Source organism: Centruroides sculpturatus, unplaced genomic scaffold, assembly GCF_000671375.1.
Source record: "Centruroides sculpturatus isolate CEXI.00-Female unplaced genomic scaffold, Cexi_2.0 scaffold549, whole genome shotgun sequence".
Taxonomy (NCBI): Eukaryota; Metazoa; Arthropoda; class Arachnida; order Scorpiones; family Buthidae; genus Centruroides; species Centruroides sculpturatus.
In genome coordinates this window covers 395477-413190 of record NW_019384752.1, presented here as the reverse complement: position 1 = coordinate 413190, position 17714 = coordinate 395477, and the positions used below count along the sequence as shown (strand labels likewise).

Genomic DNA, 17714 nt, shown 5'->3' with positions numbered 1-17714 from the left:
GTAAAGTTTGCTGTAGATGTTTGTTTATTTATTGGTTGAAATTAGAGTTGGATAATCCCAGATCATAAAATTTTCCATAAGGTGAAAAGATAATTTCGGAAAGTCAGAACATCTGAAGTTTGAACTTTGCTTCATATGTGGTGACTGGAAGAAGTCACTAATTATGTTTGTTGTGAGATGTTTAGTAGTTGGAATCCCAAATAGGATTTAAAGAGAGATTTAGTGAACAGTATATCCTAAACTAAACTATGACTGTATAAGTTCAAGAAAACTTGTGATATACTTCCAAAATAGAAACAAAGTTAATTGAAAGAATATTTAAATTGAATTGAATTAATTTTTCCCTAAGATGGAAACTTGTAAAAGCCAGAAAAATGCACTTATTTTAACATAATCTCAAATTTTTCTCTCAAAATATCCTAAGACAGAATCTGTGATATGTGAAAAGAAAGCCGTATATGTTATATCTTTGTTATTAAATTAAATTTACCAACATTTATCTATGGATTTTATACATAGTATAGTTAAATAGTATACAAACAATTGATAATGTTAATTATGAAATTGTTACAAAGATATAATTTAAACCTGAAAGACTGATACACAAACTACTGTTCATATTACAAGGAGCCTAGTAACAAACAACAAAGTTAAATTAAGAACTATTAGCTTTAATAATTTCAAATATGTGTGCATTAAATCTTACAACAAATTTAGATTTAAACAGCTTTTGGTTACATGTTACTGCAATATGTTTTCACTGATAGAAAACAGACATTTTATTTAGAACACATGCACTTTTCAATGGCATAGGTGATTGAATGAATTGTATTTTATTTTATAATCTTATCTTTTATTTTGAGTTAATTCACTGAGTATAACAAATACTACATCTAGATTGAAACTTGGTTAAAAAGGGAAAATTGTTAATTTTTGATGCCATGACCATTTTCTTGTTTTACTCTGCCTAAAGCCTGGCATAAACAAAAAAAGGTCATATGCAAGTGCTTTCATGTGTAAACAAACTTTTACATCATGTGAGTGTTTATTTTTGACTACTGCAATGACTGCCCTAGATTGATCAAGTACATGTGAGTATCTCAAGTCACCAAATGACAATATCCAACAAATTGAATATGCTTTTCATTGAAAGGACTAGTCTTGAATCCACCATTCAATTACAAGCATATTTACTTCAATTTGGAGAGACCAATTTGCTCTGATATCAATCATTTGTGCCAGGCTTAAGACAATTTATAGTGTTGGGTGTAATTCTGGCTTTCACTTTGTCATTTAATATTTTTTACTTTGAAAACTAAAAATTCAGATTTTTAAAATTTCTGTTATTAATATATTAGTAATATTTAATTGTAATCAAAATTTTTCTTTAATATAAATGTATATTGAAATACTTTCAGGTTTCTGTTCTGGTGATGTGCCATACAAGAGAATTGGCTTTTCAGATTTCTAAAGAATATGAACGATTTTCAAAATATATGCCAGGCATTAAAGTTGGAGTATTTTTTGGAGGAATGAATATAGCAAATGATGAAAAGATCCTGAAAGTTAACTGCCCTCATATTGTTGTAGGAACACCTGGTCGTATCCTAGCATTGGTACGAAGCAAAAAATTAAATCTGCGTCATATCAAGCATTTTATTTTAGATGAATGTGACAAAATGCTTGAACAGTTAGGTAAGTTTATAATTATATTTAAAAGTTCAGTCAAATTTACCATATTTTTAATTTAATTTTGAATATTTGTGGAAATGTTTAATCAAGGCCACTTGATCGCTTCGCTAGTAAGGCCGTCCGCCGTAAGGAAAATTGCCGTATTCACACTGTTTCCATTTTTTGGCGCTAGTTATCGGTGAGAATCGTCTGTTGAGTAAATTGGTCGTTTTGTACTTTTGTGTGCGAGTATAGCTATTTTATGAAATTGTGATAATTACATATAGTTATAGTTGTATATATTCGTGAGTTATATACGGTTGACGGGATTTCTCTTCAACAATTACAAGGAGCCTAGTAACAAACAACAAAGTTAAATTAAGAACTATTAGCTTTAATAATTTCAAATATGTGCATTAAATCTTACAACAAATTTAGATTTAAACAGCTTTTGGTTACATGTTACTGCAATATGTTTTCACTGATAGAAAACAGACATTTTATTTAGAACACATGCACTTTTCAATGGCATAGGTGATTGAATGAATTGTATTTTATTTTATAATCTTATCTTTTATTTTGAGTTAATTCACTGAGTATAACAAATACTACATCTAGATTGAAACTTGGTTAAAAAGGGAAAATTGTTAATTTTTGATGCCATGACCATTTTCTTGTTTTACTCTGCCTAAAGCCTGGCATAAACAAAAAAAGGTCATATGCAAGTGCTTTCATGTGTAAACAAACTTTTACATCATGTGAGTGTTTATTTTTGACTACTGCAATGACTGCCCTAGATTGATCAAGTACATGTGAGTATCTCAAGTCACCAAATGACAATATCCAACAAATTGAATATGCTTTTCATTGAAAGGACTAGTCTTGAATCCACCATTCAATTACAAGCATATTTACTTCAATTTGGAGAGACCAATTTGCTCTGATATCAATCATTTGTGCCAGGCTTAAGACAATTTATAGTGTTGGGTGTAATTCTGGCTTTCACTTTGTCATTTAATATTTTTTACTTTGAAAACTAAAAATTCAGATTTTTAAAATTTCTGTTATTAATATATTAGTAATATTTAATTGTAATCAAAATTTTTCTTTAATATAAATGTATATTGAAATACTTTCAGGTTTCTGTTCTGGTGATGTGCCATACAAGAGAATTGGCTTTTCAGATTTCTAAAGAATATGAACGATTTTCAAAATATATGCCAGGCATTAAAGTTGGAGTATTTTTTGGAGGAATGAATATAGCAAATGATGAAAAGATCCTGAAAGTTAACTGCCCTCATATTGTTGTAGGAACACCTGGTCGTATCCTAGCATTGGTACGAAGCAAAAAATTAAATCTGCGTCATATCAAGCATTTTATTTTAGATGAATGTGACAAAATGCTTGAACAGTTAGGTAAGTTTATAATTATATTTAAAAGTTCAGTCAAATTTACCATATTTTTAATTTAATTTTGAATATTTGTGGAAATGTTTAATCAAGGCCACTTGATCGCTTCGCTAGTAAGGCCGTCCGCCGTAAGGAAAATTGCCGTATTCACACTGTTTCCATTTTTTGGCGCTAGTTATCGGTGAGAATCGTCTATTGAGTAAATTGGTCGTTTTGTACTTTTGTGTGCGAGTATAGCTATTTTATGAAATTGTGATAATTACATATAGTTATAGTTGTATATATTCGTGAGTTATATACGGTTGACGGGATTTCTCTTCAACAGCAGCTTGGTATATAGATATAAATACATTCATTGTGTGGTCAAACTGTGGAAAAAGTTCTCAGACTGCATCATAAGCCCATTTCTAGAAAAATATTAAAAGTCTAATGTTGTCTAATTCATATTGTAAATTTCTGATGAGGAGGAAGCTAAGTACATTTCTGGTCTTTGACTGAATTTTACAAACTGTAAAATTCAGTCAAAAACAGTGTACACTTTATTCAATAAATTAATTTTTCTTATGTAATAAGCTTTTGCTTTTTCTATAAAGAATTTTATTTATATTAGAGATGTAAACTGAAGCAATGTTACTTTTACCATAGTTATACTTTTAATTTCAACTTTAAAACAATATATGTTGCTTTTGTTCACATTTCTGTGTACTTCTCCAATATTAATTATAATAAGTTCGTAAATATGGTGATATTGAAGGTAACTTCAATATCACATATTTCCGTGCATATTTTTCGAAATTTTTTTACTAACTAAAAACTTTGCTTATTTTTGCAAAAAAAAAAGCAAATTTTTTCGAAAGGTTATATCGGTATTTATTCTTACAGTCTTGATTAACAAAAGTAATAATTTTATAACAGATTTAATACACAACATTTTAATAATTATCATATATGGTCCGAAAATGTGAAAATTTTTATAGTAGACAGTGCATACTGTAGGTAACCTAGTTTTGCTAATTTTGCATACTTTTCGAGTAAAAAAAAAATTTACATTAACGATTAACTACTGGTATCTTTAAGAATCGAAAAGAGATGATTAAATAGTATTAATGTGAAAAAGTTTGTATTTTCCATGCCAATAATACTCAGTTATTATTTCTTCCTAAAAACGTCTTATGAAAATAAAGTGAAAAATACTGTTATTATTATTTCGCTTTTTTCACAAACTAGGGAACATCGTTTGCAGCAGCTCATTTCTTGATTGTCAAAAGTTTTCAACCTGCTTTAATGAGAAAAATATTTAAATGCAGCGACGTCTCCAAACTCCTCTATACTCTCCACCTGAATCACTGACGATGGATGTCACCGATCGTCAGCGCCACAAGCGGAGAAAATATTAACTAGCGTCTATACGCTCGGTCCCATAGAGAGAGATAGTTGGCGGACGGCCTTACTAGCGAAGCGATCAAGTGGCCTTGGTTTAATAGAGAGTTTTAGCAATTAATCATAGTCTGTTAAATTTATATATTAAACATTTCTGCTTTTAATTAGAGTACACTCCCCTATAACATGGTAGATACGTTCTGTGTTTTGTGAAATTCATGTTGTACGAGTCCTTAACCTATTCGATGTTGAAATTTTTATTTGTTGCCTGTGACACCATGTTGAATTTTCGTCAATGTTAAGCCTAACAAATTTTTTTAAAATAATAATTGTGGCTATTGTGTCGTTAAAATTTTTTTTGTACAAACAAAATAAATAAATATATTGAAAAATATAAAAATTATATTTTGAAAGTTTATTTTAATATAAAAATTATGATGCATAGTGACATCTAGTGTCAAAAACATACCGATACTGTAATGAGATATATCAGGTTTAGCCTGGCAGGTCAAAGGTCACCACCCTGATATATGTCAGGAATAACACAGGCTAGGTTAAATCTAATGTAATTTTGTTTGCTTATTTTTCTGGTTCGTATTCAAACAATATTCTGTCTTTTTATTTTATATAAAAGTTTATCTAATTTATAAATCCAAGAAAATTACAAATTTTAAATATTTTTTTTTATTTAAAAAAACTTTTTCAGATATGAGACGTGATGTACAAGAAATATTCAGAAATACACCACATGAAAAGCAAGTGATGATGTTCAGTGCTACACTCAGCAAGGAGATTCGTCCAGTCTGCAAGAAGTTTATGCAAGACGTAATTATTTCTACCTTCCTATATCATCATATCCTGTTGAATATCAACATTTATCAGAAATATAGTCAGGCTAGCTTTTGGTGGATTCTTTTTGTGGAAAGATGTTTTTGGTTAGGTTTCATCTTTTATGTTAGGTTATGGTAGAAACAAGAAGAAAAGCTTAGTTTTGTCAGGATTAGAAATTCTTAGAAGAAACTTCTCTCACATGAGTGAAAATAATTGGCTAATATTTAATTTTTGTTTTTATGGAAATTCAATGTCTCAGTTCACTTGGTTTGCATTGATTCAGTTGGTTCTTCTCTGGTTACTTTCATTCCTCCAAACAAGACCTATCTGTTCTCTTTTTTCGAAAATTTCTTTTTGTCGAATTTTTCCATTTGTTGACTATTCATTCATCGACTGCAAGACTCAATGAATCCAGTCCAACGCACCATGGTTTGACCTATCCTGATTCCAATCAACTGGTTGTCCAGAAATTACCTGGAATGGACTCCGGCCTTCATTGGAGAGGAATAGATTGAACCTGGCCAGAAATCGTAGCCAAATTCATATGCTTCAGTTCACAGTCATAATTCGTAGTATCCTTTTTTTTTATTTCAATTTGATAAATTTAAAATTATTAACAATGATTGCACAGAAATTAAAACAAGATTTAAGGATCAAATGCACATAAAATTATAAATAATAATAGTTTATTGTGGATATATATACTGTATATATTGATCATTGAATCTAATTAAACTAAATAAAATCTTGGTAATTTCTGTGCAAAAGTACAATTAATTTTACAACAAAATTTTAGTTAAAAATTTAATTTCAAATAGATACTACAAGAAAGAATTTACCATTTAAAAATTTTTAATGTTCAAAAATGAATTGATTTTTAATTCTTTAAACTTTAAATATACTTCTATTAATACTATACTATAATAAAATTATGATTATTTATTGTATATTTGTAATATGTAGTATGGCACAAAATCATGACTTACATTGAAAGACTGTAGGATTTATAATGTTTTTATTAATTAAAAATCAAATTTTGATAGTTTCATCTAAAATACAGTTAGTTTTTATTGACTTTAAATTAGCATGAATTCATTTTTCTATTTATATGAAAAAGTAAGAAAGCATTTGTGTAATTTTATTAAGAGTTGCTTTTATTGAAATCATGTAAAATATAAAATAAAATTTAAAAATTTGAATAAAATGACTTACAGAAAAAACTATAATTATCAGAATTGAGTTAGAAATTCTACCAAAATTTCACATTACTTACAATAGTTTTTCATTGACACTGTATTAATTGTTTTAATATGATTTATTAATTTTTTAAAAATATAATTCATTAGTAGAAAGCTTTCAAAGTTTAAAACAAAAATCAAATTTATCTTTTGATAAGATTGTTTGAAACTATATGAATAATTTTTTAAATAGACAGGTAGAAAATAAAATAAAAATTATTTTGTGCTGTACTAATTATAATTTGTTCTAAATATAACCTTAGAGTAATTTTTTAGTGAAATTGTATAATTTCAGTTTAAAATAAGATGCACAGGAGCTTTGCTTTAATGTTTGAAAAAAAATCTAGGAAAGATATATCAAAGATCACAGGATAATATTGGGCTATCAGAGTTAATTTAATAATAATAATATAATGTACTTGTAAAGTTGAAGTTTCTAAAAAAAATTCAAATGATTGAAATAAATGAATATTTGTGATAAAAGCAAAAATAATTCTATAGAATATATCACAGTAAAGTCATACAGTTCAGTTTGGCAAAACTATTATACAGAGTTGACAAATTAATGATTGCTTATATTTGTTCTTACTATGATTACTTGGCCTATTTTGCTTAAGATGTGTTTTCAGCTTATATCCAGTATATAAAGTAGTTTAATATGAATTAAGAACAAAAAAATAGTTAAAATAATATTGTATTGCCATATATCTTTATTATCATAACACTGAGAAGATAAATTTTATTTAATTAAATTAATAAATGGTAAATTTCCATCATTTCTGTTTAGTGAATTTAAATTTAGATATCTAATACATCTACAAGCATGTTTATATAATTTTATGGATATACAGAGTGGCCAAAAAATTAGAGACATCCCTTATTTGAAAGTAAATCAGTTCAACAGTGATGTAGAGTGATGTAACAACACATAGTTGCTTATATAAGGTATGCTCAGCTTCAGACAATGTAATTATCATGGAAGTTAATGTCAAAATGGGTAAGACAAAAGATTTAATGACTTTGAATGAGGGATGTTCATCGGTGCAAGAAGAGCTGATGTCAGCATCTCTGAAACAATGACTCTTTTAGGATTTTCTTGCCCAACAGTATCTCAGGTGTTTAGAGAGTGGCAGTTGAGAAAAAAAAACTTCAAGCAATAAGGACAATTCTGGTCAAAAAAAGCTGGTGAACGAGAGAGGTGAAAGGTGATTAGCATGCATAGTCTGCAGCAACAGAAGGGCAACAACATGACAAATTACGGCTGAATTCAATGCAGGTACTTCACAAAGCATATCCCAACAAAACACTTTGCAAAGGATGGGCTTTAGCAGCAGGAGACCATCAAGAGTGCCTTTGGTATCACAAAAAAATAAGAAAAGGTGCCTGTTGTGGACCCTGAAACAATGAAATTGGTCACTTGAGGACTGGAAAAAAGTAGCCTGGTCCAATGAATCTCGTTTCCTGCTGTATCGTGCAGATGGCAGGATCAGAATATGGCACAAATAGCACAAATTCATGGACCCCTCCTGCCAATTGACATCTCTTCAGGCTGGTGGTGGTGGTGGAATTATGGTGTGGGGAATGTTTTCTTGGCGTAAACTGAGTCTCTTGATGACCCAGTTTACGCCAGGAAAACATTCCCCACACCATAATTCCACCACCACCAGCTGCACCACTGTAAACTGGGTCATCAAGAGACCCAGTTTATGGGTATTTGTGGACAAATCTTTGAATAGAACAGCTTACCTCTACATTGTTGCTGATCACATACACTCGTTTATGGCTGTAATGTTCCCTGATGGAGATGGTCACTTTCAGCATGACAATGCACCTTGTCACCGTGCTCAATTGGTCTCAAATTGGTTTGAGGAACATCAATTTGTCTCAAGCCAATTTGAGACAAATTGAGCATAGTTTCAACCATGGCCAGCTCAGTCCCCTGACAGAGAATTTGTGGGACAAAGTCAAAAGATCACTTCAAAGCTTGGAAACACCACTATCCAATCTGACCCAATTTAGAGCTGCCATTATGTTAGCATGGGCCTATTTTCCTCAGCAACTTGTTGAGTCCATGCCAAGAAGAATATCGGCTGTGGTCAGAGTTAAAGGTGGACCAACTCGTTATTAGAAGGTGTCTCTAATTTTTTGGCCACTCAGTGTATAGATGAGTAATTCTCAATTTATTTTATCATGCAGAACTCAAAATCACAGAACATACTGAAGAACTCCTATCTGTCCATACTCTATCTTCACCAAAATTGAACTACAAGTTTTTGGTACCTTAACCTAAAAAATGTATGCTTCTTTAGCAGATGAAAAATAAGAAATAGAATGAAATACCATTAATTATTTGTTCTAAAAAGCTTCTGGATTGAAGCAGTGATGGATTTTCTGCACACCATTTATGGCTGGCTAATAAATGTTGAATGTCATGTACAGATTTAGTGACAAATTTTTTGCCATTATACATTTTAGTCTTGAACCCCCATAAAATTTCTTCAGGAAACCTCAGGATTCTGCATAACAAAATTTGAGAAATGCTGATCTAGGTAATATTATCATCTTTTGAAATACTTTTTATATATTTTTTCCATTAGTTTTGCATCCAAGTATAAAAATGTTGTGTATCAAATAGTTTAGAAAAATATATTGTTTGTAAGATTGCACTTCACAAAAATTAGAATTGTTTGTTTAAATCAATTTTTTATGCCCAGTAATATTCCTTATGCTGTGATTTTTAATACATCTTTTAGGATGACTAATAGCTGCTTGCATTGCAGTGGAGCTTCAGTGTTTTTAATAATTTTTTTATTGATTTTTGTATTTATGATTTATTAATCAAACTATTAATTTATTAGCCAATGGAAGTATATGTAGATGATGAAGCAAAATTAACTTTGCATGGTTTACAACAATATTATGTGAAATTGAAGGACAACGAAAAAAATCGCAAATTGTTCGAGCTTTTGGATGTTTTGGAGTTCAACCAGGTTTGTATTAACAGTTATAATTCTTTTTTGGAGTTTTAACAATATGTTGTTACAGTTTCCATGCATACATATCAGTCCAAGAAAACCAAAATATATATTGTAGCATCAAACTTTGCTGATCTGAATTTTTGCATGAGCACAATTAAAATTATTGAAATCAAGAGAAAAGAATTTCTGTTGTGTAGTAAAGAATGTGCTTATTTTAAACAATAATCAATCAATACTTCACTCACTCTAGAAATTAGAAACTTGCATTATTTGAAGTAGTTTCTTATAGTACTGTTAAGCAGAACTGTTTAAATTAAAATACTGCTTATTAAGAACATCATATTAGAAAATTATGGATATTTTAATCCAAGTATTTTACACATTGGAACCCTCTATGTTGTAGGTATGTAGATGCGAAGTGTTTTATGGAATTCTTTTAGACAAAATTTCTATGCAGTCTTCATTGTTGATAGCAGTACAAAACATTTCTTTAAAATTCTTAATTGGCATTTTAAGCAAAAACCTTGCATTCTTCATATGAGTGAATGTGTCTTATTCCCATAATAGGTATGAATATTAAGGAATCTCATATATTTTTAACATTTTTACTTTTTAGATTATTTAAGTATAATGTAATATAGCTGATTATTGAAATTCAAATTTTTGAATGGCATTGCATTTTCCAGTGGAAATTGCTTGCTTATGTCACAAGAACTAGTATTGCAGTTACGCATTAATCTCAGTGATGAACTTACAATTAAAAATTAAATACTATTTTTTATTTTTGCAAAATCTACTGTGAATCAATTTTTTTTCCTTTTAAAAAAAATTATTTGTGTAGATGAAGAATAACTTTCTGAAATTACCCTACATATTTTAATTAATTCAGTTTGGTATGGTAACAAATCATCTTGTGTGTGTTTTAGTTACACTAGTGAATACTAACTGTATTAATTTAATTTCAAACTAGGTTGCTGTGAAATAAATAACTTCTCAACAAGTATAGGACAATTTTTATTTTCAAGCATATTATATCATGAATGCAATTTCTTTTGGTATTTACTATACTAGCATGCTAGTACCCAAGTGGATAAATTCATTGAACATTTAGTGCTCAGTTTGTACCTGATCAATGGGTTGCCCTTGTGGCATTTTCTGGGTTTTCTTTATATGTGTAACATCTAAATTGGGGGCTACTTTTCCATAAAATCCTCCTGTGAGGTAGCATTTTGGCAAATTGTCCTCACGCTACTTTACTTTATTCGATATAATAAATGGCCTAATGTTTTCAATGTTCAAATTTTTTATTTAAAATATATGGTTTTTGTTGATACAGTAAGACCTTGCTTAACACTGATTTGATATAACACCGTCTGCTCGAAGCCTTAAAAAAAGCTCAAAATTTACGCTGATTTAAATTATTGTAGCATTTTATTGATTTGTACATAAAACGATTATTTATGAACACGAACCAATCAGAAAAAGGTGTACTTTCTTGAAATCTGTGTTTGTTTTGTGCAATTTTGGAAAAAATATATCATTGATGCCATAGGCAATATCAGCTTTGCTTGGCAAGAATTAACTGATAAATGCACAAACGAAGTGTGGAAGAAGTTATGGCTGAAGGTATTCAAGAATTCTCAACGAGAAGAGCTTATCACTGTGTTGTTAGGTTGATCAAACTCAACCTAATCGATGCAGCAGGACTAGGAGATGTAGACAAACAGGATATTGAGGAGTTACTGCAGGTTTCTGGTGAGAGTCTTATCGACGACAACTTTCAAGAACTGGCAGAACAAGGAATCCATAAAGAAATGGAAAACAGTGATTCTGAAAATGAAGAACCCAAAAATTTCTCTACAGATTTTCTTAGTAAATGTTTGGTAACGATAACTGAAATTGTTGATCAAATTGTAGCGAATGATCCAGATTTTGAAAGGAGTGCAAAAGCAAAACTAGCTATCGGCATTTGCTTAAGAAAAGAAAAAAGCAACAAATGAAACTTTACGACTTTGTCTCAAAAAAAAAAAAGAGTTTCAGAAAAGTCAGGACCTTTGTCACAAAAAATGAACGAATTAATATATTATTATACATTTCTATATGCATATGTTTATGTGTTATTTAACATATATTATTATACAAATTAATATAAAAATAACTTAAAGTAAAATTTTTTATTTTCGGTTGCATTTTCCCTTATCTCTACTCCCATGTTTAAATGACCTCATTTAGCACACTGTCATCTAGGAATGCGTTAAGTGAGGCCTTACTGTGTATGGTGGAAGACATGAAAAGCAATAACCTTCAGTTTAAATTTTGAAAGTTCATAACCATTTGAAATTGACATTTCAACATTTTTTTAAAAAAAGATGAATAAACAAAACTCAACCAATCTTTATGCTTTATGGTTTTTTTAAAATAAAAAAAAGATTGGTTGAATTTTGTTTTAGACATTAATTGAAAGATGGGTAAGTAAAATAAACATAACAACAACAACATGTACTAGAAGTGGTTTGTGAGATTTTTTCCCCTAAGACACACCATGCTTGGGCTGGAGATATCTATTTTTGAAGCACATGATAACGTAATAAAAATGGATCATGTACAGGTACAATGATGTCAAATGCAAACAATCATGGAGCTGTATAGTGAACTATTTCAAGCAGGGTTTCACAAAATAAGATCATGACTCTCAATTTAGTGGAACTGGCAGAGTTATGCTCTATGGACTGCATCCAAAGAATAGAACAGTCAGTTCAAGTGTGTACTGTGGCCAGTTTTCCATGAGATGTGTCTGGAATTGGTGAACTGCAGGATCATCATCATCCATCACAACACCAGACCTCATTAAACTTGGCAAACATGGCAAAAATTATTGGAGCTGTGCTTGGAAGATTTTTGCACAAACTCCATATTCACCAGGTATTGTTCTCTCTCTCTGATTACCACCTCTCTAATTTGCTCTTTTCAGAATTTTTTTTTTTTTATGAATAGCACTTTGTTTTTGAGGAAGGCTTCAAACAGCATTTGAAACAGTTCTTTTGTTTTTTGCTATGAAAACAGTAAGTTCTTTGAACAAGGAATTATGGAGCTCAAAACAGATGCAAAAGATTTTAATCAAAACAGCCTATACATTATTGAATAAAGTTATTGCTTTCTCTGAAAAAAATTGTCTTTAATTTACATGTTCATATTGACTTTCTGGCTAACCCTATAGAAAGTTTACTGGTTTATAGTTACTGGATTCAAATGAAAAAATTGAAGATAGAAAACATTGTAAGAATTGTTTTTTAGTGTTGTTTTAAATATATTTTTGTGAATAAGAACTAGGGACAATACCTTGTTTTCGTTGATTTCGGTTATGGTCAGTTTCAGTTTTCATAAAAATTTTTTGCAGAAAATATGTCTTGGTTTTGTCAGCATGCCCATGTGATCTTGCTGCTAATTTTTCAAAAACAAAGGGCAACCTACACGTTTTCCTAGTCGGTGTGGCGTTATTTCTTGTATGAGCATTACCCCATGTGTCTAGCCAAACAATTCCATTACTTTCCTTTCTTTTTAGCTCCATCGTGGAACCAAAGAAAGTTTCCAGAGCCAGCAGCCCTTCGAATTCCATGTTAAATGCTATATTAATGTTCATTTATTCTTTACATTAGTTTTTTATATTAATTACTTATTGTTTTTAGTATTAAACACAATATTTATGCTCTATAAAATCTGTTTTTAGTATGTATTTTGGAGTGTCTAGAATGAATTAATTTGGTTTACATTGATTCATATGGAAATAATTGCCTCAGTTTTTGTTAGTTTTGGATTTCGTCGATTGTTTTTGAACAGATTATCGACAAAAACCGAGGTATCGCTGTGATTAGATATCAGTGGATGCATATATTTTGTGATTAAATTGGACTAATGAACTAATTGTAAACTCATTCAAAATTTGAAGGGCGTGTGAGATAAAAATAATGGCATTATATGTCACAGATACATTAATAGATACATTATTTTATAGTTTTGTTAGTAACAAAATTAAATTTTTAAGAATCAGTCTAGTGATTTTGCTTAATTGTAAGTGTACAGTTTGATCACTAAAACAATTAAAAATTAATTCATCAGGCATATACTCAATGGAATCAAATACGTATTGACATTCTGCTTTAAACAAACTATTATTTTTCTGATTTAATATTAATATATTCATTTTTTGTATTTTCATAAAATAATATTGCAGGTGGTGATATTTGTTCGTACTGTTCAAAGATGTATGGCCCTTGCTCAGTTGCTTGTAGAACAGAATTTTCCTGCAATAGCAATTCATAGAGCTATGACTCAAGAAGAGAGGTAATTTATATGATTATCATTTAACCAAAACAAACATTTTAATAAAATTATTTATGTATGCAAGATGATGTATGTGTGCATATATATGGTGTGCATGCATGTGCAAGCACAGATTTAAATTTTAATGTTAAATACATTTGAGTATTGCAAATAACTTGAGTATCTGATATATATTGAATGGAACAACTTTTTTAAAAAGATTGTCTCACTGATGTTACTATTAAATGGCTAAACAATTAAATTGTGCTTCAAATATGATCTTTAATTGATATAAAGATGATGATTTTTTTAATTAAGAATTTTTGTTGGATAAAAATTAATTTCAAATGTCATATTTATAAATATAATTGATAAAATTGTTCTATTTTAAAATCATTTGTAAAAGCTCTTAATGCATTTGGGAAAATGTAGTAATTTGTACTTTATTAAATTTGTTATTAACAGATAAGTTAGACAGTTAAGTTTTCCTGAAATAATTCATAGACAAAATTTTATAGACAGAAATTACAATTATTTATATAGATAATCAATTTAATATTGAGATAGTAGCAAATATTTATTATCTTAAGCATTAATTAATTTGTATTACACTTGTTTGTTTTATAGATTATCTCGCTATCAACAATTTAAAGACTTTCATAAACGAATTCTAGTTGCTACAAACCTGTTTGGAAGAGGAATGGATATTGAAAGAGTGAATATTGTCTTTAATTATGATATGCCAGAAGATTCAGATACCTATCTTCATAGGGTAAGTAGATTTTACAGCATTAATGTTAGGGTAGCTTTTAACAGTGCATCATTATGTATTAAAAAATATATATATTAAAATACATTAACATGGCAGTTCATATAACTACATTTGTTGTCATTAAATTACTTCACTATTGATTGATGCTCACAAATAAGTTAGTAGTTTAAGAAAAATTTTAGGTAATTTCTGCATTCAAGGTTTATTATTTTCAATTATTACTTATTATAAAATTAACTTTAATTAAGACTCAATAAAATCTGATTTTTAAAATGTTAAAATAGTTTATTATTTGGAACATTCAACATGAGAAAAATTTTGAGATAATCTGGAAGAAAAGGATTGTAAAGATCTACATCAGTGTTTTTCAACGGAGGCGATATCGCCCCCATGTGGGCGTTTTTCCATGTTCAGGGGGCAATTAGTAACAATTTACATTTTGGGGGCGAAAAAACAATTTTCTGGGCAATTATAGTAAAACATTATATTAAGAATAATTAGATATTTTATTCGTTATATCGTACAATAATTAAACAAATAACATTATGTAGTCACTAGTCTATCGATGCAGTACGAATCTTGCATTAGCCTTATCCCTCGGCATTGTAATTTTGTAGTGAAGGGGGCGACGATTCATTAGAGGTTGAGAAACACTGATCTACACTGATCTGTATGAAATTACTTATGATGATGAAAATTTAATAATTTTGGTTTACAAAATATTGCAATTCTGTTTTTATAATTAAATGAACAGAATTCATTTTAGAGATGGGTCCTTATCACTTTATATAAGGTATTTTTTTCAAAAATGTTCTCTTTTGAGATTCACATTCAAAAATTTGTATGAAAAAGTTACATCTTATAAGTAGTTACTTTGTTTCTTATTTGATATATTTTTGAATTAATTTATAAATTATGTTAACTTGATTTAAAAATAGTTTATTTGGTTCTTTTTAACCAATAAAGATTATTGTACCAAATACAAAATGCAAATGATTTTTTACATTCTTCAGATAGACTTGATATTTTTTACACAATTTTCAATTGCTAAACTTTTATCATAAAGTATCATATGAAATTAATGGCCAAGAATCAGTACAGCTTTTCTTTTTAATAAAAAGAACATTTTTATTAAAAAATAATAAGTACATTTTTTTTCTTTTTAATAATTATACCACTCAAAAAAAAAAGAGATAATATTTAACTGACATTTTATAACTCAATTTTATTTCTGATGATACTGAAATTTATTCAAATAGTTAATTTTTAACATATAGTAGAACTAAATGTTTGTCATTTTGCTGCTTTGGCTGTCTGTCAACATAATTATATAAAATGTTAGCCAAATCAATTATCGAAATTTTTAATTGTAAAACATTAAGGGGTATCTGAAAATGAACCATTAAGGACCAAAAGCATTAGTGTGTGTAAACTTTATGAACAAGGAATGTTCTAATAAAGAAGAGTCCTTTGTTACTTTTCCAGCTGTTATATATAACAGGAAAATATAGCAGTGGGTCAAAATCTGACCCTCCCAAGATTTTTATGTTTTTGGACTCAAAATCTTGAAATAACCATAAATGCAAAAAATTGGAGTTTTTTTCTGTATGTATTGATGCTTAGGGGGGACATGATTTTGTAGCTTTAATATCTCCTGTGCTTTTTTGTTAAATTTCTGAAGGTATGCAGGTAGGTTTGTGTATTGGGGATTGATGCTCTTAAATTTTTGGGGTTAAAGGTCAAGGGGTGAGAAGATAGATGTAGTCAAATGTCAGGTGGTGTCAGACCTAATGAAGATTTTATTAGCATTTAGTTTTTTTCTATAAAACTCATCTTTATCATCAAAATTAAGCTTTTTGCCCTTTTATAATAATAATAATACTGTAATAATAATAATAATAATAATAGTTTAAAAATAAAATCCTGGAACAGATGTGGTACATGCAATTTTAAATGTTTTTGCCAGGAAACTTACATAAATTGTTGCTGGGTTTTTTTAAATGCATATGCTAAATTTAAAATTGAATGTATGAAACAATTTTTTTAGGTTGCCCGTGCTGGTCGATTTGGCACAAAAGGTTTGGCAATTACTTTTGTATCAGACGAGAGTGATGCAAAAATTCTCAATGAAGTACAAGATCGTTTTGATGTCAATATATCTGAACTCCCTGACGAAATTGATATTTCATCATACAGTAAGTAATTATTTTTTTAAATTAAAAAAGATTACATTGAGTATTTAATTGTTTTGTGTCTCTTACAGTTGAAGGACGTTAACTCTTGAAGACATTTGAGTACCTTTCATCTATCATTGCTCATTTTTATTTTAAACTTAGAATTTGTGTACATTAATAGTATGTAATAAAATATAATTCAAACATTTTCTTATTGAAATTGAAATGTTCTTATTTTTTAAGATGTAGTCTTTTATTTAAAATATTCATTGTAATCAATGTATAATAAAGAAAACTTTATTATAAAATTTTTCTTAATATGAAACAATGATTTGAAAAAATATTTAAAAGTTAAAATATTAAATAACAGCTTTCCAAATATGACAAACAAAATATCATTTTTAATGTTAATTATCTGAAACACTAGGGATATTCAAGCTTTAATCATTATTCCATGAAATCTCTCTTTGGTATGCATGCTCACTCTCCTGCTAATAAACAAAAATGTTATAATAATGCTGAAAAATGCAGACATTTTCGTACCTCAGATAATTCAGGCAATGCAATGTTCTCAACCTGAGTCTGTGGATTCTCTGGAGTCTCCAAATGAGTGTAATAAAGAAATGCACAAGTTTAAATAACCAAGTACAGCTGTCCCTTGATAATCCGACAGGTATGGGACCAAAGGAGTGTCGGATTACCAAAAGTGTCTGGATTACTGAAAGTGATTACATATTTAGCATTGTTTTGCTAGCAGTAGCCTACAATATTCCCTACTCCAACTGTTCGAACAGAACTGCTCGCGGAAAACACGAAATGTGTGTCATCATGTAAGAATTGGGTGGGGAGATTCACGTCACGACATGCTTCTGTGCAAGCAACACGTAACAGGGTCGGATACCTTGATGGGAGGTGCGTCGGATTACAAAACGTCGGACTA

At 29.3% G+C, this 17714-nt stretch overlaps 1 protein-coding gene across 2 annotated transcripts in view; it reads left to right on the top strand.

Annotated features, from left to right (window-relative positions):
• Nucleotides 1-17000, top strand: part of LOC111628615 (spliceosome RNA helicase Ddx39b) — a 45950-nt gene extending 28950 nt beyond the window's left edge. For both annotated transcript variants that reach the window (XM_023372444.1, XM_023372443.1), the window contains exons 4-10: nt 1419-1695; nt 5168-5286; nt 9389-9520; nt 13740-13849; nt 14456-14600; nt 16648-16795; nt 16864-17000. In XM_023372444.1, coding sequence (XP_023228212.1) covers nt 1419-1695; nt 5168-5286; nt 9389-9520; nt 13740-13849; nt 14456-14600; nt 16648-16795; nt 16864-16877 — 945 coding nt within the window. In that variant the 3' untranslated portion in view covers nt 16878-17000. The remainder of the gene's footprint in view (nt 1-1418; nt 1696-5167; nt 5287-9388; nt 9521-13739; nt 13850-14455; nt 14601-16647; nt 16796-16863) is intronic.
• Nucleotides 17001-17714: the final 714 nt, after the last annotated feature.